Source organism: Desmodus rotundus, chromosome 9, assembly GCF_022682495.2.
Source record: "Desmodus rotundus isolate HL8 chromosome 9, HLdesRot8A.1, whole genome shotgun sequence".
In the NCBI taxonomy this organism is placed as follows: Eukaryota; Metazoa; Chordata; class Mammalia; order Chiroptera; family Phyllostomidae; genus Desmodus; species Desmodus rotundus.
The window spans coordinates 82,236,279-82,259,897 of record NC_071395.1 but is presented as its reverse complement, the minus strand read 5'-3'; the positions used below and the strand labels follow the sequence as shown (position 1 = coordinate 82,259,897).

At 50.4% G+C, this 23,619-nt stretch overlaps 1 protein-coding gene across 1 annotated transcript in view; it reads left to right on the top strand.

The window, feature by feature from the left end:
* The first annotated feature begins 1,272 nt into the window (after positions 1-1,272).
* Positions 1,273-23,619, top strand: part of ASIC2 (acid sensing ion channel subunit 2) — a 233,164-nt gene continuing 210,817 nt past the window's right edge. The window contains exon 1 of the mRNA XM_053911091.1: positions 1,273-3,140. Within this exon, the coding sequence (XP_053767066.1) occupies positions 2,433-3,140 (708 nt within the window). The 5' untranslated portion in view covers positions 1,273-2,432. The remainder of the gene's footprint in view (positions 3,141-23,619) is intronic.

Here is a 23,619-nt window from a genome sequence, read left to right as displayed (position 1 = left end):
ACGATGCAGGAAGACTCACATGCACGCCCTGGCTGTTTCATCAGTCACTGCACTGATCTCACTGCAGTTGCCCCACCTTGGCTGGGATATGTGTCGCTATGGCACCCCCCCAGGACTTCTGGCACCAAACCGGGAGCACTGGTGTGTGAGCTGTTCTTAGAGGTCCCATTAAACTGGCAGATTCAGAACCCCACCCCCTAGCCAGCAACAGACATCGTCAAGGAACCAAGTCCAAAGCAGAAGTTCATTGAAGCCCAACTTCAATAGCTTGTGCCCCAAGCGAATGAGAAGGACCTCCAATTCTGTTTGTATTATGTGTATGTATGTTGTGTTTGTGTGTTTTTGTGTGTACGTATGTGTGTGGGTGAGTGGGGGGTGGGAGTGGGGCTCAGATGTCCTCTTCCCCAGAGACCAGAGGCAGGGAGTTTCTGTGCTGGCCAGATGCCATCCAGGCCAGTGGAGCGGGAGAGCCCTCCCCAGCTCCTCTCAGACACCCGACGCTCCTTTAACAGATCTGCCCCAGTACCCCTACTAAATCATCACAAAATGGGTGAATCTCTTCTTCAAGCCCAAATCCCTCAACTTCACTAGTGCCCTGGCACCCCGAGGGTCCCTTCACACCCGTCTCTACTCCCACCTGCTCCCTGCCCACCTCCTCATTAAAATCTAATCTCAGGAAATGTCCGGCAAACTCCTTAATACCAGAGAGCAATGGGGCTGGAAGTGTTACCTGTCCCAGAGGGGCCTCAGTGAGTCAAGTATTTGGGAAGTATGGGTAGAGACCTACTGTGCACCTCACATCAACACGTCCATTTGTACCACCCACTAAGTGCACACATATGCACACACATAGAACAAACACACTATCAGACACTATCCCACACACACTCAAGTAGCCACAGTACAACATGTGCCAACAAGCTCACATTCATGAGATACACAGAAATGCCTGTTCACACATACACGTGCACATCCTACCCACACTCTGCACGACACCCCACTCATACACTTGCTCAAATGCCACACTACTCAGTGGCTCACTCTCTCTACAGCCCATCTCACAAGTAAACACAATGTTTCTACTCCACACCTCTCCCACCAACCCGCACACCCCGGCGCATCTGTGCGGCATCCCCCACCCGACCGGCTCCAGCAAGAGGCTTCCCGCTCGGTGTGCAGCGGCCACAGTGGCCAGGAATTAAAATGCAGCGAGGAGGAGCCGGGCGCGTCAGCACCGCGTTTCCAGGAGCGCACAGCGCTCGCCACCGCCGCCCCGCCCGCCTGGAGCCGCGGGGCCAGAGAGCCGAGGAGCAGGTGCTTGAAGCCCAGCCGCGCCAGCGTCGCGCGGCCGCTGCCCAAGTTCGCCCGGGGCCGGAAGAGGGCCGGGCAATCGGGAGAGGAGCTGGGCCGGCTCCGCTGCCACGGAGGACTTGGAATCTCAACAGGAGAAGGGCACTCGGAGCAGCGAGTTCGGGTCACTCCCGGGAGCTGTAAGCCGGGGCAGTGAGAAGAGGCAGCGGACAGCGAGGCCCGGCTTTTCTGGAGACTCGAGGCACCCCTGAGAGCTGGGTGAAGAAACAACACTTCCATCTGGCCCTCCCCGACGGGGCCCAGCAGCTAGCAGCCAGCAGCCAGCAGTCCTGGCAGGACGCCCTGAGAGCCCTCAGCCCCAGGCGAGAGCAGGCACATTGCAACGCAGGGCTCGGGCGCGGGACGTGAGGGAGCCTTAGCCAGTCTCGGCGGAGTGCAGCCCGAGGAGCAGTGAGAAGGGTCCTGGAGGGAAGGGAAGGAGGGCGGCAGCCAACAGAGAGACCACTCACCCCAGTACACACCCACCCCACCCGCCGAGCCCGGGGCCGCGGTGCGCCTCTGGGGGCGCTCGTTCCCCGGCGACTTCTCTCCCTTGTCCCAGCGCCGCTGGGCTACTGACCGGGTCGGTAGGGTAGTTGGGAATGTCCAAATCAGTCATGGTGGGCGAGTGGCTGCTCTCCCAGGACCAGCGTAAAAGCTGGGGTTAGGCGGAGCAGGGGGACTCAGTTCAGGGTCCCCCGAGGTCCAGAACGAAGGCAGACGGGCGCAGCACCCAGGGACTGGAGAGGCAGCACCCAGTGGGGCTCCATGCAGAGGTAGTGGCCAGCGTCGGGCATCCTTCAGGAAGACTAGGGGCCAGGAGAGTCTGTGAGACGCTCGAGAGAGGCCAGTGCCAGGGGCGGCGAGTCGAGGCGGCACTCAATCCCGGGCAGGCGCCCGGGGAGACGGCAGCGGCGGCGCCCGGCGGGCATGCCGCGCCACCGGAGCTCCTTTCGGGAGCACGCTTCCCTAGCGCGGGCTGCGCGCGGCTGCTGCTGCTGCTTCCACTGCTGCTGCGGACTCCCATGGCGGCTCCGCCCGGCCGGGGCTGCTGCCGCTGCCGCCAGCCGCGGGCTGAATGAATGAGCCGGAGCGGAGGAGCCGGGCTGCGCCCGGCCGCGCTCACCGGCCCGGGACGCTTCCGCATGGCCCGCGAGGAGCCGGCGCCGGTGGCGGCGGCCGGGCAGCCCGGGGGTGGCAGGGGCGGCGTGCGCGAGCGGGCGCTGCAGGGGCCAGGGGTCGCCCGCAGGGGGCGGCCGTCGCTGAGCCGCGCTAAACTGCACGGGCTGCGGCACATTTGCGCAGGGCGCGCGGCTGCGGGGGGCTCCTTCCAGCGGCGGGCTCTGTGGGTGCTGGCCTTCTGCACTTCCCTCGGCTTACTGCTGTCCTGGTCCTCAAACCGCCTGCTGTACTGGCTCAGCTTCCCGTCGCACACGCGGGTGCACCGCGAGTGGAGCCGCCAGCTGCCCTTCCCCGCCGTCACCGTGTGCAACAACAACCCGCTTCGCTTCCCGCGCCTCTCCAAGGGGGACCTTTACTACGCTGGCCACTGGCTGGGGCTGCTGCTGCCCAACCGCACGGCGCGCCCGCTGGTCAGCGAGCTGCTGAGAGGCGACGAGCCCCGCCGCCAGTGGTTCCGCAAGCTGGCCGACTTCCGCCTCTTCCTGCCGCCGCGCCACTTCGAGGGCATCAGCGCCGCCTTCATGGACCGCCTGGGCCACCAGCTCGAGGACATGCTGCTGTCCTGCAAGTACCGCGGCGAGCTCTGCGGGCCGCACAACTTCTCCTCCGTGAGTTGCCCTCCGCGTGAGCCTGCTCCCCCTGCTCCCCAACTCTCTAGAGTCAGAAGGTCCCCATCCCCCGGTGTGTTGGGGAACCTGGACACTAGGCCCCTTGAGGTGACATCATTCCCTGATCCACTCTTGGGTCCCCTGGGCCTTCTCCTCCAGGCCGTGGAAAGTTCAACACAACTATAGGAAGACTCACCCCTCTTGTGTCCCTGCCTCCCTCCCTCCAGTATCGACCCCCAAGCCCTCGGCACTGCTTCTGGGATATACTAGGCCTCCTTCTCCAGGGCCTCGTCCCCCACACACCCAGGGCCACAGGACTCCAGGAAACTGCCCTGTATCTGGGTTGAAGGAATGGGAAGAGAGGGAAGCATGACTTAAGTGTGGGCTTTTTGTCTCTGGGAAAACTACTAGGAAGCTCTTCAAAACTGGGCCATCAGGAGATGCCCACAGAGGCCTTAAGCAAGCTTACCACTCTAAGAGCTATGGCTTCAGAGTTCCAAGACCCTTCCAGCCCCGGAGGACTGTGGAGGAAACTCCCAGAATATTAACTAACACTGAAGCTGTGGCTAGCTTGGTGGGGGAGGCAGCAGTCCCTTCTGCTACTTTTAAAAATTGTTTGTGTCTTAAGCATCCAAAGGGATTGAATAGTGGTGGGCACCCGCGGGGCGCTTGCCCCCACCAGGTGTGAGTGTGGGTCTTCCCGTCTGGAGGAACCAACGCCCTCTGCAGTGGAGAAAGCAGAGAGGTAGAGGTATTGATGGAACAGCCAGGGCCCGGAGAAGCTGTGCTCAGGGAATGTAAGCCATTTGCTCTGCTCACTCCCCCACACTGTGTATCTGGATAACACAACTCTCGGACAGAAGGTACCTGCCTGCCTCCGGCTGCTTGCCTAGGGGGAGTTTGGGCGCCAGGTTCCAGCACAGAAGGCACCTGTCCTGCCATTTGTGTATAAGTGCCTCTTAGGTGGGCCTGGGCTTTTCCACCCATGAAGGGAATGCTGGGGTGTGTACGTATTTGCAGTGCTGTGATGGTGATTTTACCAGCCTGAAGGCATCACTCCTGACAGTTTCCTTTCTGACAAAGCTCTTCCTGGGTTGGTAAAGCAGTGACACCATTCCAACAAGTGTTGGCGCATCAGGCCAGGCACTTGATTGGCTGATTGGGCTAGTCCTCGACTGGAATGGCAACCCTGGCTTCAATTCTACCCTCCTTGCTTTGCTTCCAGCCTGTTTGTAGAGCAATCCTGAATTATTGTTTTCTGGGATTTTTTTTTTCATTTTGCCTTTGAAGAATATCTGCCCAGTGACTGCCCTACCTTAGCAGTCAGGTGGTACCATAAACCTTTGCTACTAAGTAACTTCTTTCAAACTTCAAACACACGTCTGAGTTCCACGAAGATGAAGGAATGAGGATAGTGATGCTTTTTTGTCTATTAGTTGTTTATTTTGGGCTGACCACTAACTAGTAGGCCGTAGAGTTATACTGAAGTTCAATGTGCATTCAAGTATCAGCAGCTCCAGCTCCAAGGTATACCACATGGCCCACCAGATACAGTTCTGCACATCTGGCGCTTTGCAAAGTGTGCAGAATCGCATGCTAACAGCCAGTGTTCACCTCTGGGTTCTCCCCAACCCTGCATTAGAATTAGTTTTATTCCCATGTCAAAGAAGAGGCTCTAAAACACCGTCCAAAGCTCAGAGCCAGCAAGCTCACAGTCCAACTTTGCATACCATCAAATCCATTTTATAGAAGCCACAGGTAACCATCCTCTCTGACCCTGGGCCTCTCTGCTATCAGAGGACCCCTGGGTAGGACTCTTGCTCTCCCCTACTTCCACACCCACCAAGTCATATCCCTCCTAGAAGCATGGCTGGGAGAGTTGAAACTGGAGCTGCCCCAGGGGTCTAGGTGGTCATGTCCTTGGCCACATGTGACCAGGGCCTAACTCAACTCTGCCTAGAAGCACACAGCACTGTCAGGAGCTGCCTGACCTCAGCCTCCCCAGCAGGTACAGGTGGGGCCATGGATTGAAGAAAGCAGGGTCCTTCCCACTGTACAGACACTTTTCTTCCCTCCATGTACCCTGCTTTCCTGCATTTGAAGAGTTTGCAGACACACACCCAACCATACTCGGGAAAAGTATGACCTTCGTTTCCCACGGCATGTGTTCCCGGGGACTCAATTGACCGCTACTGGCTTCCTATCACTGCCTTCTCCTGGGAGTTTCCAGCCCCTGAACATTTCATGTGGTTGTTTTTTTCCAAGGACCTCAGAATTAAAGGCTCTACCCCTCTATCTGTGGAAGCCAAAAGCTATTTCAGGGGAGCCCCAAATACAGGGTGGGCCTATCAGGAATACTTTTGTCTAACCATGCTACTCTGTCTCAAGCCTTTGTCATCTTTGATGGAGCGACACTAGTGTAGCGGTTAAGAGCGTGAATGCTCAAGCTGCGCTGGTGGTTAGGATGCGGAGACTACCACTTCCTGTGTGCCCTTGGACAAGTGACTTAATCTCTCTGTTCTTAGTTTCTGCTCCATCTACTGGACATAACAATAGTAGATATACCACATGAGGTGTTGGGGGGGGGGGCGGAGAGCTCTTAAAACTTTGCTGGGCCCCCGTAGATATGTTGCCTGTAAGTGGTGTTGGCCTCCAAACTGGCCTTTGACTTCTAGCTCAGCGCTCGCTCCACTCTGCACCCATCCTCTGCACTGTAGCCACAATACCCTTTCTGAAGCTCCACTCTGAGCACGTCATCCTGCTTCTTAAACCTCTGAGTGGCTCCCATGTCCAGGATGAGGTCGATTCCCCAGGCCCTACACTCGGGCCCTGCTCTCTCCCTCGCTGTGCCCGTTCTCATACCACCGACTCAGGCTCCTCAGAACAGCTTACGACAGCTGGACCCTGCTCTGCAAGACTCTGCCTTGCTTTCTGCCTTCCTCTGCCATCCCCCACCCGTTGCTTTGTCAACCTGGGGACACCGACTCCTCCTTCAACACCCAGCCCTAGGGATGTTTCCTGATCACCCCTCTCTCCTCTCCTCAGCACCGAACAAGGATGTCTTTCCCCTTCTCGCCCCCACCGCTGTCAGGGTGGCATCCTCGCGTGCGTACGTCACCACTCCTACTGGCCTGTGTCTGTGTCCTGCTCCAGACCCAGGCAGGAATCACGTCCAATCTCCCTGATGTCTCTCCCACCTTCCGCAGAGCCTGACTGTCAGTTCAGGAAAGGTCTGGGGAATGAATGTCTCCACCAGGTCCCCCCCAGGGCTTCCTGTTGTCCTGAGTCACCCACTCAAAGACTCTTGGCTTAATTTTTCCGGGAAATACCAGTGGAGTGCATTTCTAATGAGTAAATGTCCCAAACAAGTTTAGGGCATTTTTTTCCTTTTGGGGACAAAGGGGGAGCAGGATGCCAAGCACTCCCCAGACTCCTGTGCTTCCCAAGCCCTAAGAGGACTCGTGCAACAGGTGAGGAATGGGCTCTCAGGGGACACCTTTGTGGGAATGTGCCAGCTGTCCCCAAGGTCTCACTCATGGTCTGGAAATAAACTCATGAGGGGGAAGAAGAGCGCTGTGGAGAGGCATCTCTTGGGTTTTATTGACCAGGCCCACTCAGGGTGGGGTTCCTTGCAGCGCCTCTGCTTGTGTGTTGCGGTCGTGCAGGGGTTAATCACTCAGCACTCAGACAATGAAGCCCCTGCTTCTGAATGCCCATGTTGTCTCCCTGGCATCAGCCCTGGCCCTCAGACTGCACACCCTGGCCCTTCCGGGTTTTCCAGGGGGTGGAGGAAAGTATCCTTCCCAATAGCTGGGCAGGATGCAGAACTGTGAGGCCAATCTCTCTGGGCACTGGGGCCTCGGAAGGGGGACTGAATAGGAGTGAGGGCCAACAGGGTCCAACGTAAGAACAAGGAGCAGTGCCCCTCTGCAGGAGGAGATGTCACTCAGGGCAAGGTGTCAGGCAGACCTGGCTCAGGACTTTGGCTCCGCCCCTTACTAACCTTGGGCAGGCACTTAACTCACTGAGCCTTGGAGAGCTAGGATGAGGATGACATGTATGGTTTAGTGACCCGCCCATGCCTGGACAGCAATAGCTGCTTGATATTCAAGGACTATTGTTATAATTTGGAGAAAGGGATCTGCATGGAAAGAATCTTTTCATGAGGTGGTAGCAGTTATTAATTGTTATCAACATAATTATTGTAGCTTATCATGACCACTGACCTAAGTGGGGATACACTCATTTCCTGGTTTATTTTTCAGTCGGTCAGTGTCTATTGAGTGCCAATTATATGTTAAGCCGTCCATGAGCTGCTGGGCATGTAAAGTTAAATAAGCCTAGGTGTGTTGCAGGGTTGTTGAGGAAGGAGATACATGAACAGTTGCCAGGAGTGTGGGCTCAGAGGGGCTCCCAGGTCCAGAGAAGGAGGGGAAGGAGACTTCAGCGGGGAGGAAGAGCATGGCCAATCAGTATAGAGGCCTGAAACAGTGAGACTGAACACAGGCTTTCTGGGCCCTGAGACCAGTTCAAGGTAGCTGGAGGCTGGGGCTGGATGTGCCAAGGTGGGGTGGATTAAGGGATGGCAAAGCAATGAACTGATGGATACTTGGAAGCCAAAGTGAGTTTTTAAACTGTGTAGCAAAAGCTCTGACTTCTTTTATACTGGCTGTTACGCTGTGAAAGGAGACCTCACCTACATCCCAGCCCCGCGGCTGCCACCCCCATTCCTAACTCCAGCAGAGGCCACTCCTCCCATCTCTGCCCCCATTTGCAGGGGTCAGCCTAGAGTCCAGATTTTGAACTAGTCATACGTTAAAGACAAGGACAGAGCACTTGGGCTAATCACACTGCGTCACAGCAAGCAGCCAGCTAGTACAAGCCAGGGACAGAAACGAGAAATCATATCAGTAGCGTATTGTTTGAAATCAGCAAATTCTATTGACACGGTGCTAGCCCAGGAAGTTCAGTAGCTGTGAGGATGGATGTCTTTAGGGAGGCAGGAAGGATGCGTTTGCCTTTAGAGAAAGAGGAATGAAGAAGCTAATACATGTAAAGGATGTAGAACATTTTCTGGCAGCAAGGAAAGACTCAATAAATGTGAGCTACTTCCATTATGATTATTTGCAGTGAGTGCTTTGAGAGGAGGACGAGAGCAAATAGCGCTGGGCAGCTGTTGTGCCAGACCTGGCCTGGGCGTGCTTCGTGCCGTGTCAGTTCTCACAATAGCCCGAAAGGTTATGTGATTGTCCGTTTTACAAAAGAGGGGACTGCAGCTCAGGGACAGTCAGGAGTCTGCCCAAAGTCACAGAACCAACAGGTGACGAAGGTGAATCCACATCTTCAGGGCTGCAAAGGTGTGTGCAGCTGGATGAGGAAGGAGCAGCATTGGTGGGTGGTGGGCAGTGTGCTGGGAAGACCGATCCAGCCTCAGGTCCACCCTGCCCAGCTATGTGACTCTGGCCTCAGGTTCTGCTGTGAAAGAGGGCGTGCGTTAAATGACCAGTGGGGCTCAGCTAAAAGGTCCTCCGTCCAAGTAAGCAGTCAGGGGAAAATAGGGCTTAACTACTGCAGATGGCCCAAGCTCTTCAGCCAATCATTCCTTTTTGCAGAGCTGAAACAGTGATTAAGGGGGAAATGTACAAGTTATTGAAGTGCTGGAGGCAGGATGGTGATTCAGTACACATTTATACAAGGAATATGAAAAGACTTGCACCAGTTATTTGACTTTGGGGAAATTAGTTTAGGGAATCAAATGTAAACTCTGCTCGGGTCTGCAGGTATCCAAATTGACCGGCCTTGGGCTGGTTCTGACAGTGGCTATTTGGAGGCCACTGTGGCTGGTCAGGAAGGTATCAATCAGATGTCTGCCCAACTGAGGAGGGCTGGAAGAGTTACTAGGCTATTTGCTTCATGCATCAGTTGCTTTGATTCTCCTGAGTGATTTGCTTGGATCGGGAACTCGGAGATTCAATCAACCAATGCTTATTGAGCGGCTGTTGTGTGCCAGGCACTGGGCCACAGAGACAACCATAAATTCTCTCTGTTTCTGGGAAATAGGCTTGTAGAGGTTAGTGAGCTTCATCAGGGCGACTGGATCTGTAAGGAGCTGCCCCTCGTATAAGAAGTGGGACCAGGTATGTGAGAGCCTAGAATTCATATAAGACCCCTGTTAAGTAAACAGTCACCTCAGCTTCACCAGAACCAAATGGGTGTTAGGGAACCCAGCTTACAGGTGAGGAAAGCAAGGCTCAGGAAGGTGCAAAGACACAGACTGGGGACAGCATAGGCCAAGTCCAGCTCCAAATCTGGTGTTCTTTTCTATGATACCACTCTGCCAACACATCGAATCAGAGATACTGGTCAAAGCAAACCACTCCTTGGAGTGTGTCCCTCACAGTCATTCAAGTCTTAACTCACGGTTTCTTTTACTGCAAACTTGTATGGGAAGTCATCTGGATTCCAAGGCCTTCAAGTCGGAGAAGGGAAGGACCATTCCTAAGAACATGGGATCAGTGATGGAATTGTACCTCCTGTTCCATCAGCCAAACAGCCAGAGATACACAGAGCTATGAAGGGGAATCTATTCAGGAGTGGTGGAAAAGTTTTAATGCAGCCATAACCTGAACTAAATTACCATTTTCCTTCTTTCAAGGACATTGGTAACTTTAGTACTGGCTAAGGAAATGCTGCCAAATTGAGATCCAGCTCAGGCCTGTGCTAACAAATAGATGACTCACTCGTAATTAGAACATGAATTGTTGGTAAAACAAATAGAGGCCGCTAACATACTGGGCAAGTTTGTTCTCCTGAGCATGTCAAATATCTCCCCTGACACCACTGTTTATACTATTAAATGGCTTAGTAAATTGTTTTCTCTGATTCCACACACATTTATTGAGCTCCTACTCGCCATCAGGCACTTTGCTTTCATTAGTTTATTTCAGCCTGACAACGAGAGGACAGTATTCTTTTGTCCCTGGCACCTGCAGTGAAACTGAGGTGCAGAGTGGTTCAGTAGCTTGCCCTGATCTTAGGGCTCCGAAGTCAGAGCTCATTGCATTACATCACAGTTGTTCCACAAAGAAATCCCAGTGCAGTAGAGTCTTAATTATTGTACCTGGATAGGGTAGCACCATCAATGTCCATTCCCATCGAATTCTATCCCTGCAACACTGGAGGGTGGCTGGTGCACCTGTTGCTTGCTTAAATTCGGAGAGGGCAGGATCAGTGGGGTCACATGGCATCAGAACAGAAAAACAACCAGAATTTGGATTCAGGACTCTTAAGGCTCCCAGATACCTTTTCTTCCCCCACAGCCACTCGGTTCCTGGTCAGTATGGGCTTGAGGGATTTTACCTGCCCTGGAAGATTTTCTTATGAAAAAAGCAACGGGCTTCTGAGTTCCATGCAGAAAAGAACCAGTGGTAAAAGTGACTGCTGAGAAGAGGCATTGAGGTTATCTTGGCCCAGAGACCTGCCCTCCTCCCCAAGTAGGTCTGTTTGGGCACATTCCAATTGGCCATGAATGAATGGGGAACCCTCCAGGCCCACGCTTCTCCAGCTGTAACATTCCTAGTTTCCTGAGCCCACCACAGAGTTCCTGATCCAGTAGGTCTGGAACCAGGCCTGAGATTTGCATGTCTAAAAGTTCCCAGATGATGCAGAGGCTGCTGGTCCATGGACCACACCGGAGGGGCAAGGCTATAGGCTCCTTAAAGTTCTGCGAATGCTATGAGGGGACCAGTCATGTCCGATTCACTGGGTCAGTAAAAGTGCACGTGAAGTGAGCATCCTAGAGTGAAGCAAGGCAGGGCCCCTGGGGGAGGAGTGCTGGGCTCCCCAGTGAACCCGGGAGGATGGGTATAGCAGAGGTATCATTGTTCTGGGGACAGCCTTCATGACACACCAAAGCAGGGTCCACAGAGGGGCCATGGGCCCAGCCAGAGTGTCAACCAAACCAAAATGCTCAGGCCATGGCCCCTCAAAGATCGCCACATCCTCATCCCCAGAACTTGGGAATACATTACCTTACAGAACAAAAGGGACTTCGCAGATGTGATTAAGTTAAGGGGTTTGAGATGGGGAGATTACCTTGGACCATCTGGTGGGTCCACTCTCATCATAAAGGTCCTCATAAGAGAGAGGCAGGAAGATCAGAGTCGGAGAAGGAGGTGTAACTGCCGAAAAGAGGTCAGAGAGATTCGAAGACACTCCGTTAATGGCTTTGAAGATAGAGGAGGGGCCATAAGTCAAGGAAAGCAGGCAGCTTCTAGAAGCTGGAAAAAGCCAGGAAGCAGATTCTTCCCCAGAGTGTCCAGAAGGAACACAGCTTTGCCGACCCCCTGATTTTAGCTGTGTGACCTATGGAACCATAAGCTAATACATTTGTGTTGTTTGAAGCTACTAGGTTTGTGGTAATTTGTTATAGCAGCAACAGAAAACTAATACAAGCCTCATTTGTTATACAGAACACTCTCTACTACACAACTGATTCTACTTGATGAAGTAGGTTGGGTAGGTTTAGTTCAGGGTCTGTCCCAAAACCAAAAAAATAAAAGAATCTGTGGATTCCTTATGCTTGGGTTAGGTTAACGCAGGAGTGTTTTATCCATACTTACATTCATGAAAGATTGGGAATTTAGGCCCTAGAAACTTCAAAAAGGAATAGGAAGAAGGTGGCTTCAGGAGTCAGACAGACTGAAGTTCAAATCCCAGGCCTGCCAGGTACTAACCAGGTGGCTGTTAGGGAGTCACTTACCTTTGCTGAGACTGTTTCCTTATTTGTAAAACAGAAATCATACTTTTCTTACAGAGTTGTTGTGATACTTAAAGATAATATAGTCATTCATTGAAAGAATTACTTCTTGAGAGCCAGCGAAGGTCTAGACCCAGTGGATAAAAGTGGGGTATAAATACCGACGTGTCCCTGCTCTCTTGACTACAAAAGCAGAGATGTCTGGCTGCTGGATAAGTGAGCGATCACTGCCACCCTTCTCATCGTTATTAATAGTGACGCCTCCCACTTCTTCCAAGAAGGACTTCCAGGCCCAAGTAGTGTGTTAATGGTGGCCCTCTGCATACCGTCACAATCCTAACCAGGAATCGTTATGTAGTTTTCATATCACACCTCCATGGGCAGATCAGAGCCTTTTAAGGTTTCTTCCTCCATTCAGTACCCAGGCCAATATTAAAAATCAAAGAGGGAGATTGGGTTACTCACGGTCACATCAAAGGCCACTGGGAAACTCAAAGAATACACTGAAGATATCTGTGCTTAAGCCCATGAAAGGTGTTTTTATATCGCTGCAGGGTCTGTTGCTTCCTCTGCGAATTTCCTCTTTTTCCAAAATATGTATGCTGGCCACCCCTTCTGGTTCCAATGGCACATCTGATTTGAAAGTCGTTATTACTCTGATCCCTGAAAGCGAAGGGTTTAATCTTCCCTTGGAACCCCTCCCAACGAAAATTATTTTCCCACTTTGAAATGGCATGGGCATCCTCTGTGAACTCACATCTATAAATTTAAACCTGCTGCTTGGGAGAGCAGATGAGGTTTGGTTCTGCTTCTCAGCATAGTCTCACAGAGCAAATTATGGCAAGAATTTGATTTATAGAAGCACCTCAAAGGCTCTGGAGTGAGAAGCGTGTTTATTCACTTTATTACCGTTTATCTTACACTATCTCTTTACGTTCCCTACACGTGGATTCGGAAGGCTATTTGGATAGGTGGCTTATGACCTGCTAGATTGCACAGCCCTATTGAGGAACATGGCTCTCTTTGGCAATGCAGCCAATAGCTTGGGTTGGGCATCCTTGTACCAGTGTTGGGGTGAAGCCCAGATAGAACAAACAGGCCTGGAGACTGTTGTCCACAGTTCCCGATTGAATTTCCCCAGCTCTGCGTTTGTATGGTGTCGGTGTGGCTCTCCAGCTGCAATCCCCGGATTGCACAGGCAGGCTTGATTTAAGATGCAAATATCCCAGAACAGCTGGAGATATTTAACATGGCTATAATTACATTACATTTTTGACAGTACATGGAGTGAGAGTCTTTTTCGTTGTTGTTGAATATTCAATGAGCATCAAATATTTTAAGGAGCCAGGGAGACACAGCTACATTTTTCACATCCAAGTAATCTCCGTTTTTAAAATCCCAGCCTGGGTGAGTGTCTCAGCCTCCAATCCTCTTTTACCTCGTCTTTGGAAAGACAAGAGCGACGCCCCTTGGGCGGTGACTGAGGAGCTTGGTTAAGGGTGCTGTGATGCCCAGGAAAGAGGGGAACAGGCAAGGACAGTGGGCGCCCCTGTGTGGCAGGAGCGACAGGCAGGGTCTAGAATGTCATCACAGCTCTCCTGGCTGTGGCACGGCCCAGGCCACGACAAGGGGGCAGAGCAGACAGAAACTTGCCCAAAGTGACATTACTAATACACGTTGGAGCTGGGGTCAGCTATGTCTCTACAAAGGCACTTGTAGCCCTTTGGGTGTAATAGCTGATGTCAGGGTGGGGACAGTGGAAACAGGATGGAGGACCACCTGCTCTGCACCAGGCTCTGTGCCTCACATCTGTCTCCTTCAGCCCTCAAGACAGTACTCTTGGGGACAGTGCTGTTGTGTCTGTTTAACAGATGAGGGCACAAACCAGGCTTCTAAGGTTGATGTGGGAAGTGGTAATGAGGACCTGCCTCTCATGCTATCGCATTTTGCACATTTAATTTTCTGCCGACCTCTGGCTACCTCCTTCCCCTGACTCGTGCTCCAAGGCGCTCAGCCAGCCAGTAAGGTAAGGGAACTACCTGTTGGCTCTTGCCCCTTTCCTGGAGTCAGAGGTTCATGGCCCTGAGTCACAAAGCCAATTCACTTATGAGCAGCTCTTTTTTCAAGGAATTTTTCAACTTCCTTGCCCTTGCTCGGGCTGCTCCCTTACCCTGGACACAGGCCCTCTCTGTCCTCGACAGCAGAGTGTGTGAATTTGCACAGACCACACCTGGGAGGGTGCGTGGGGTCCGATAACGGGCTGACCCCGAGGAGGGGACTGAGAGGACAGGCAGGGCACGTCTTATTCAGCATCTTTTCCTATAGTTTGACTTTTTCAACCATGTGAATGTATAACTTATAATAAATACATGAAACGAAACAGAAGTACTTTCTGAAAAAAAAAAGTCATCTCTTCTGAGGTTGTCTCCAACCACTTCTCCATGTAAACCATCTGGAAAGTAAAGATCTCGTTTCTTCAACCATCCAAGACTCACTTTGCTTAGGCCCCTCCTCTCTGGCCTTTTCTTTTCTTGGTCTTTTACTGCAGCCCTCTCAGACCATCTCCTGCCTCGGGGCAGCTGGCCTGGCTCCACCTTCTGGCTGCCCCAGGACCTAAGCCACTCCTGCTAAGTGACAAGTGCTCTATCTGAGTACTGAACTGCCGAAACAGGAAAATGGGCTAGTAACACCAAAATATATGTGGACTCATTCAGTTGTTCACGAATTCATTCAGTAAAGATTCACCGAGAGCTCACCTGTGCCGGGCGTCGCCCTGGGTGTGGAGTGTAGAGGGAAATGGATACATCCGGCTCTTCCCTCCTGGAGCCCACACTCTGGAGCTCACTAAATGATCTGCATGCCGATCTGAATCATTGTTTAAACATCCCTGGCCCCGACCCACAGCTGCGGAGTCAGAATTTATAGGGGAGATGACCATCGACCTATTTTTACCACGCAACTCCAGGTGACTGAGGATTTTAGGAAAATATTCTAGGGGGTGGTGCAGATAATCTACAAATAAACAAATAAGTGAACAAGAGTGTTTCCAATATTAATAAGTGCTGTGAGGGCAAAATTAGGGGCATATGATAGAGAATGTCAGGAGGCTACTTGAAGATAGAAAGAGGGATCGATTCCCTGGGATGGTAACATGTTTGCCGAGACCTGGAAGATGCGAAGGGGAAGCCATGCAGGGATCGAGGGAAAAAGCATCCCCAACAGAGAGAACAACAAGCTAAAGGCCCTTCGGTTGGGTGGTGGCAGTGGTGGTGGTAATGGTTGAAATTCGCCTTCTTTCTTCCAACACTGGAAATTCAGCTCCAAGTAGCTCAGTTCTCTTGTTCTTTGTATTGGGAGTACATCTGGCGCCTTCCAAAATGTAGCTGCCTCTCTCACCCACACAACTGAGAGAACAACATGATTCTAGCAGTTCTGGAAATATTGACCTTCGGAATACTAATGTAAGGAGCCTTAGGTCCTTAGGCTGAACTTGCCTTTAGAAAATCATTGCAAGTGAGCGCAGTCCCAAGAATCCAATTGCAAATCCCTGTGTATGCACAGCTCAGTGAGACCCACCAACGAGGATGACCTGGCCAGGCCCTTTCTTGGGAGTGCTGCATCCTAGTTAATTAGCACCCCATTCCGCTGCTGATTAATCTCCATGAGGGCAAGGTCTTATACCACTAATACCCTGATGAATTTTTCTTATTGATCTTCTAAACTTTTGGGTTGGGATGGCTGGTTGTCCACATTGAAAACAGGTCCCTTTGCCTGGTGTTGTGTTTCACCGAGAATTTGCCAATTTTTAAAACATCTCTTCATCTTCATATTAACCATGTGACAGACAGGCAAACAGTATTGTTCCCATTTTACAGATGGGACTGCTAAGGCTCAGAGAGGAACATTGACTTACCCAAGGTCACCCAAGTAGTGCAAAAGGCAGCTCCGTTCTGACTCCTCCTCTGGCACCTCCCCTACCCTGTGGTGGTGAATCACAACTAGAAGATAAAATCCACGCCCTTCTGAAAGTCTCAATGTTACTGTCACCTCCTGGGGGAAGTCTTCTTTGATCTCTCTACAGGGCTTTGTGAAACCTGGTCAGGGAGTTGAATCCTTGATTCAGGGGGCTCTGGCTCTCCTACAGACTTTCTCGTACTTCTGTGACTTTAACATGCAGGAGGCTCACCCGTGGATACTGCTAAAATGCAGGTTCTGGTTTAGTGGGTGAGGCCTGAGATTCTGCATTTCTGACAGGCTTCCAAATAACAGAGCTGCTGCTGCACAGACCACATTTTAAGTATCGAGGATCTACAAGGCAGGAGGGAAAGTCAGCACGGAGACCGCGAAAAAGAAGGGTCTCTGGTCCCGGATGGACCTGAGTGCCTATCAACCCTGACTCTTTATTCTGTGTTACAACCATCACCCCTCTTGGGCAAAGTTCCAGGAGGGCCGCCTTGTCCTGAATACTGTCCTGAGGAGCAGAGCCGCTTCTTCCAGGCTAGACCTTCAGGCTGCTGCTGCTTAAAATGCAGAAGTCGTTGCTAAGTCTCTATTAAGGATAACTCTTCCCTTTGTCTTTATATGATACCGAAATGACTAGTCATTTAGGGAGACTGTGTGAGTGGAGAAATGGCAACAGAGTCCTATACCTCCAAAATGAGTGCCTCGCAAAGATGAGCCGACCCTAGGTATTGGTGCATACCTTCCCAATTCTGTGGATCTCAGTGGGCACGTCCGCGAGAGATGTCTAAGAAGGATGGCTTCTAGCTTGATCACAGCAAGCAGTCTTCATCTCTGCGCAGCGTGTTGCCACTGACAGAAGACTTCAGTCTGAGGGACTCGTGCCAATAGCAGGGCCCTCCTGGGTAATACTGCTAGAAGCCTGTGCTTTTGTGGCTACAAGGCCATTAGAACTGCTAACGTCACCTGCAGACCAGTCCTATGCTCATTCTTTTATTCATTCATGACTCTCAGATTCTTCTAATAATTCATACATTAATGGAGTGCCTTCTGTGTACCAGGTATTGTGCCTCCCTAGACCATTTTAAGTAAATGACATTTAGTAAATCCATTCTAAGCCACCAATTCAATCTCCTCACCCCTGTATATCCTACAGCCAGCAACAAGCCATACACTTCAATGGCCTCTTCAGTTTTGTGCTGAAAAGCTGGGTCAGCCATTTGTTATCTGTGTTCTGAGAGTCTGTCCTGCTTAAAGGACCGTTACAAGATAAGGCCGAGCAGCCAGGTAAGCTCCAAACTCTTGCTCCTATACATCATGCCTTCTGCCATGTTAAACTGCCTCGGGTTCCTTGCCTCTGCTGTGCTCTCCCAAGCCTTTGCATATACTGTTCCCTTAACCTGAAATGTCCTGCAACCCCCATGTGTTTCTGGAAGACTCTTCCTCATTCTTCAAGACTCAGCTTTATCATCTTCTCTCTTTCCCTGTGTCTTCACACTAGGAAGAATTAGGTCCTCCCTCTCCCGGCTGCCTATAGCCAACGATGCCCTGAGACACTCTAACATACACTGGTTCAGAGGAAGGGCTCTGGGTTCAAGTCTTGACTTTCCCATGTGCTAGCTGTATGGCCGTGGATGGATATCACTGGAGTCTACACAGTTTCACATTCATTCTGCACTCGGATTTGTGCAGCCACTCTCAGGGAAGGTAGAAGGGTTGCAAACCCCAGGCAAGTGGAGTAACTTGCTCAAGGTCACAAAGCTAATAAGAAGCTAAGTCTTAATTACAACTGAGATCTTCTCACTCCCTTTCCAGGGCTGATGCTAGTCTACAACATACACAAAGATGTTAGCCACTGGGAGTCGTTAATTAATACCTGTCGGCATTTTTATTACTTTCCATTAAAGGCTGGAAGAATCAGCTCTGGCCAGACACGTAAGCCACCGAGGAGAACTGAGGTTACTGTATGATGATCCAGGTTTTTGAAAAGCAACTTGTGCTCCAGATATTTAAATAGCTTCCGGTTACTGCCACCTCATGCAGGACTGGACACCCAGGCAGTAGTATGTGACTTCTGGGTGGGAGGGGAATTCAGTGGGAGACTGGAGCCAGGCCCCCGGAGAGAAATTACCATGTCTATTTATTGCTTTGGCTCGCAAGAATGCCGCAGGGACAGGGCTGCTAACACATTAGATAATTGCCTCAGTTCCCCACTTCATTTTGCAGTCTATTGACCAGCTCAGGTGCAGGCTCGTAGGCCTCAGCTTAGGCCTCCCAAGTGCCCATGGCTACCTTTGGGGACATGAGATGCTAGAGGTGAGGAGGGAATTGGGAGGGTGAGGGGCTATGGTGTCCATCTCTCGGGTATCAGGACAGACACCAAGATGGTCTAGTCCCTGTGACCAGAGAGAAGGGAGTGGAGAAAGAGTCCCAAGCTGGGAACCAGGAGACTGGAGCCTGCAGTCTGCCACTGACTGCCTAGCAAAGCCTGAGCCCTTAGCTGCCCCTCTCTGGGCCCCTGGGCCCTATCTGGAAAATAAAGGAAGTCATAACTCAGTATTTCTCAACTCCAGCTGCACATTAGGATCACCTGGGGGAGCTTTTAAAACAAAACATTACTAACATCCCAAGCTCAACCCCCAGAGATTTTGACTTCATTGGCCTGAGGCAGAGCCTAGATGTGGATCATTTTAGCGAGAGTCGAGAGCCCCTGGGCTAAACTGGTCTGCGCGGCCTTCCTTAGGGTGGGCATCCTTGGAGCCTGTGTCATCAAAAACAGTCAGCGAGTCAGTGACCTTACTTGATTCCATGTTTAGGTTAGTGCTGTCAATAATCTTGACCTGCTCCTGGCTCACCTTTTCTCTGCTGAGGTTCCCTCTCATCAGGGAGTGTTGGAGAACTATACCTGGAGGCAGGAGCCCCAGCTTCGGGCTCTTGTATTAGCTTTAGGGCCATGGGTCAGACACCTGGGGGTCCCGGGGCCTCCACCTCCTCCTCCCTAGACCATGAGAAAGCCGCTCAGCTCTGCCTGCCTGCCAGCAAGGGTCGGGCCAGACTTAGTGTTACAGTGCCATCTGGCTTACAGAGGGCTTTGCCATCCGGTGCCTGAGAGTGGAGAATACTTTTTGTATGTTCTAAATAAGGAGACAGAGGCTCTGTGTGGTCAGATAACTTGTCCAAGGCCATCCAGCCAGGAAAAAAAAAGAGGAACCAGACAGACATCAGTTCAAACCCCAGCAATGCAGCTTCCAAACTCACATTGACTACTTTATTAATTTTTCTGTGCCTCAGTTTCCTTATCTATAAAACGGGACATGAATGCCACCATTTCCAGAGCATGATTGTAAGGAAGAGGAAACATAGCCAGGCAAAAATCATGTGCAGCCTGGCACAAAGCAGGTGCTCAATTAATATTTCCTCCCTCCGTCCATAATTTCTCCCATGCTCCTTTTACCCCTTCCTTCCCCCTGATGGTTTTTAAACTCTTTAATGACTGGGCCCCTGCGAAGCAATTCACTGTGCATGACCTTGGGCAAGTTGTTTCATCTCTCTCTGGGCCTCAATTTCCCCATCTGTAAAAGGGGATGTTAGTGGCATTTGTAGTTATGAGGACTAAAGGTGTGGAGAGAACAGGTGCTGGCAGACAGTGTTGGCTGTTGCTGTTATACTTCTGCAGAACCTTCCTTCTCCTCACTGAGCCCTGGCGTGGAGGACTACTCTGCCCTCCCCTATCCCCAGTGGTTGTTGAGTAATCTAGAGGGTGACCCCCCCTCCCTGTGAGGCAAGGGACAGTCAGTAAACAAGCACAGCTGCCCAAGTCCTCACTTGCTGGCTGTGTTCTCAGCCGTGACAGCTCTGCCGAGCACATAAGGTCCCCAGGGTTCCCCGGCAGAGAGAGGCAACTCCATATCTGGGGATTGCTTACTCTCCTGAAGTGGAAAAAAGGGAAAAAGCTATAAATATGGAGGGCTTGTCTGTGATAAGTCATGGTTAGAAACCCCAGCTATATATCTTTTTAATCCTCCACTCCAGCTTATAAACTCATGCAGTAAAAATAGTCACTAGTAATTTAGTTTCTTCCACTCTTTTAATTTTGTAATTTTTTCCTTAACCAACCAAAAAGTCCTCCTAAACTCTCCTTAAGCTTTTATTTTTTTTCTCTTTAGTAGCCATAAAATGTCACCCAGGATTACCATTTAAAAGCTATCCCCTTTCCTACATTGCCGGATGCAAATATACAGACTAGGGAGCAATTTCTTAATTAGGTGTAGTTAAAATAGGAGTGATACCTGGGCTTGGCTTGCGTCTCCTGCCTCCAGGTGGCCAAGGAGGCTGGCATGGAGGAGGCATTCAGTCAGAACTAAGTGTGCAGCCCAGGTGCTGGGTTTGAGTCAATTCTCCTTCACCTTGGAGCTGAGTGATCCTAGGCAAGTGTTTTGGCTCCCAGGGCTCAGTTCTCAGTTTCCTGGTTTGTAAAAATGTGGATAAAAATAAGGGACTGACTCCCCTCACTGGAATGTTCTGAGAATCCAAAGAGATAATGTGTAGAAATTGTTTTGTTCAATGTTAAGTACTATGAACATGGAGATTATTGTTATTGATGATGGTGGTGGTGGTGGTGATGGTGGTGGTGGTGGTGATGGTGATGATGGTGATGATGGTGATGGTGGTGATGATGGTGGTAGTGGTGATGGTGGTGATAATGGTGGTGGTGGTGGTGATGATGGTGGTGGTGGTGATGATGGTGATACTACTGTGTGCATAGCAGAGCCTATGGGCTTATGTTTTGAGAAAAAGATTTTCCTCAGAGGTATATACTTTTCTGAGTATATATATGCAAATATATACTCAGAAAATATATACTCATATGCATATATATATGCAAAATAGGTACTCAGTAAAGAATTATCCACCAGACTTCAGAACTCGGTCCGCCTCTTAGAGGTTTCAGTCATTCGTTCAGCAGATATTATTGAGTGCCTACTAAGTGCCAGAACCAGTCAGCACTGGACCACAGTGAGCAAACAGAACAGGCAGGCACAGTCTCTGCTCTCATATGGGCTCATTGTCTGGAAGATGGTAGAGTGGGATGGTAGAGATAGCTGGTAAACATATAAACAAATAAATAATAATTGTAGATGGTGATAAAGACTCTGAAGACAATCAAATATGACAATAGAATATAGAGTGATGGATAGGGGTGTTGGCAAGAGACTTTCAGCTTGTATAGTCAGAAAGGCCCGTCTGAAGAGATGACATTCAATCTAACACCAAAATTATGGATGGATGTTAGGGGCAGAGTGTCCCAGGCAAAAGGGATACAATGCAAAGGTGAAAATTAAGTGGGCTCTTTGAGAGATGAAAGATCACTGTGTCTTGGCCAGAGAGGGAGAGGAAGAAAGTGGTTTGAGCTGGTACTGGAGAGGGAGACACAGGCTAAATTGTGGCAAACTTTATAAACTGGGCTGAATTTGGAGATTATTCCCAGGGCAATGAGAGGCCTTTGGAAGATTTAAAAGGTATGGAAACACCATGAATTAAAATACTCTTCAAGAAGATCATTCTGGTTTCAGAGATTGGATAAGAGTAAATAAGAACAGAGGCAGGAAACAAGTTAGCGTGCAGATGCAATATTTGGGATGAGAGGTGCTGGTGGACTAGGCTAGGATTTTGATGTAGAGGAGGTGAGAGTGCTCCAATTTGGGATATGGTAAAGGAGGACCCAACGAGACTTGTTGGATTGGGTGTGGAGTGTCATGAAGGGAGAACTCAAGATTAACTTGCAGGTCATGGGCCTGAGCTACCAGGCGGATGCTGGTATCACACACTGAGAAGGGGAAGGCTGGGGAGAGTAGAGTTGGGGGATGGGAGAGATGTGTATATAGGGGGCAGATAGAACTCAACCTTTTGGACATGTAGAGGTTGGAATAACTAGTGGGCATCCTAGTAGGCAGTTGGACCTATGACCCTGGTGCTAGTGGAGAGGTCAGGACAGGAGATAGGGGCTTGGGAGTCATCAGTGGAATGATGGAGTTCAGAGGCATGGACTGGCTGGGATCATGTAAGGAGAATGTGAAACAGAGATGAGCAGTGAGTTGAGCCCTGGACACTGGGCAGGCCAACATTCAGGCATCAGAAAGCAGAGGCGCTGGAAGGGAGAGTGAGAGGAAACAGGGAAGTAGGAGTGTACCAGCAGAGGGCTGATGTAGAAGCCTAGGGGACAGCGGTACAGAAGAAAGGAATGTTCCCCTCTGCCTAACAATTAGCAGCATCAAAGGGCAGGCCTCTCTTATACTTGGAAATGAAAGGTTGTATAGCATAGAAGTTGTAAGCATTGGCTTGGGAAGCAGATGCACTTGAACCCAGGTCTGACGCTGCCATTGGTAACTTTCAGGCCTTGGGCAAGCCCTAACCTCCTGATTATTGGCATCCTTCTGTGCATGGCATGGCTGTGCAGTTTAAAGGAGATAATGTCTATAAAGTGCTTAGTGCTAGGCCTGGCACATAGTAGGTGCTCAGTAACAGAAGCGAGTTGTAGTCTTTCTAAAACGGTTGAGGTGGGTAGAGTTTTCATTAGTCAGAGTGCTGCAGAGGTGCCCAAGTTATGAAGGGATTTCAGTTGGATGATCCAGCCTTCCTTCAGGGTTGGAGATGCAGCTGTCCTTAAGGGCCAGACAGGCACTGTGAGAAGCAGCTGGGTCAAAGCAGATAGGAAAAAGAAGGCCACTGGCCAACTACAGCATGTGCATCCTGTCTGCAGGCATTCTAATTAGAAAGTTTAAAGTCCCCTGTGGGCCAAATAAAATCTATTCGCACAGGCCCGGTTCTGCCCCCTGGGTTTGAGACCCCTGTAAGCTAACTGTGGACCAAAGAAGCATTTTAAACAGATCGATAGGCTCAGATTTACATTTCAGAAAGACTATGCTGAAAGCAGTGCAGAGAGAGGCTAGCAGGGGGTGCAAGTCTAGCTACCAGGCAGGGAGAGGAGCCAGGGAACCCTTTTCTCAGGTAAGACAAGAATCAGGATGAGGAAATGGCTCATTATAATGCAATTAGCTGTATAATCAGTATGCAAGCTTAACATCTGAAAATGTAAAAATGATTATAGAATTAAAGGGTTTTCTTCCTTTTAAGCGAAGTAACTTGCCAACCTGGGGGTTTGAGTAGGTGGTTGAAGAAAGAAGTAAGGTATTTTTTTAACCAATTGATTTTGCAAGGAATTAGTTTATTGACTCAAAAATCACTCACCGTGGACAGTAAAAGTTGTAAATGAGATGAGTGTCTGCTTAGAGTGAAAGCTAAGTGCACGGCCCCCAAGGCTTCCCCTCTCTAGGCTGGGAAGACGGTTTCCCATGGGTGGAGAGGAGGGGGCTCAAGCCTGGGCTGCAGAGCCTACTGGGACCCCAAGTGAGTGGGCTCAGGTCTGAAACTCTCTCCTCTGCTCTCTGTAAAGAATCAACAAGGGTGAGCAAAAGTAGGTTTATAGTTGTTCATATGGAAAATAATATAATAATTAATCAATAATAATACAAGAATAAAAAAATAACAAGTAGTAGAACTGTGGGCAATGAGGCCATCTAAGCTGGCCAAGACTCCCCCTGCTCCGAACGCAGAAAATATTTCTACCACCATTCCCAATGTTTTTAAATACATAGAAAAGAAAGGAAGAGGGATATTGGAAGGAAGGGAGGAAGGGAGGAAGGAAGGAACTTCAGTCTCAGGGAGGTGCATCAACCTGCCCCAGGTCACACAGTGTTAATG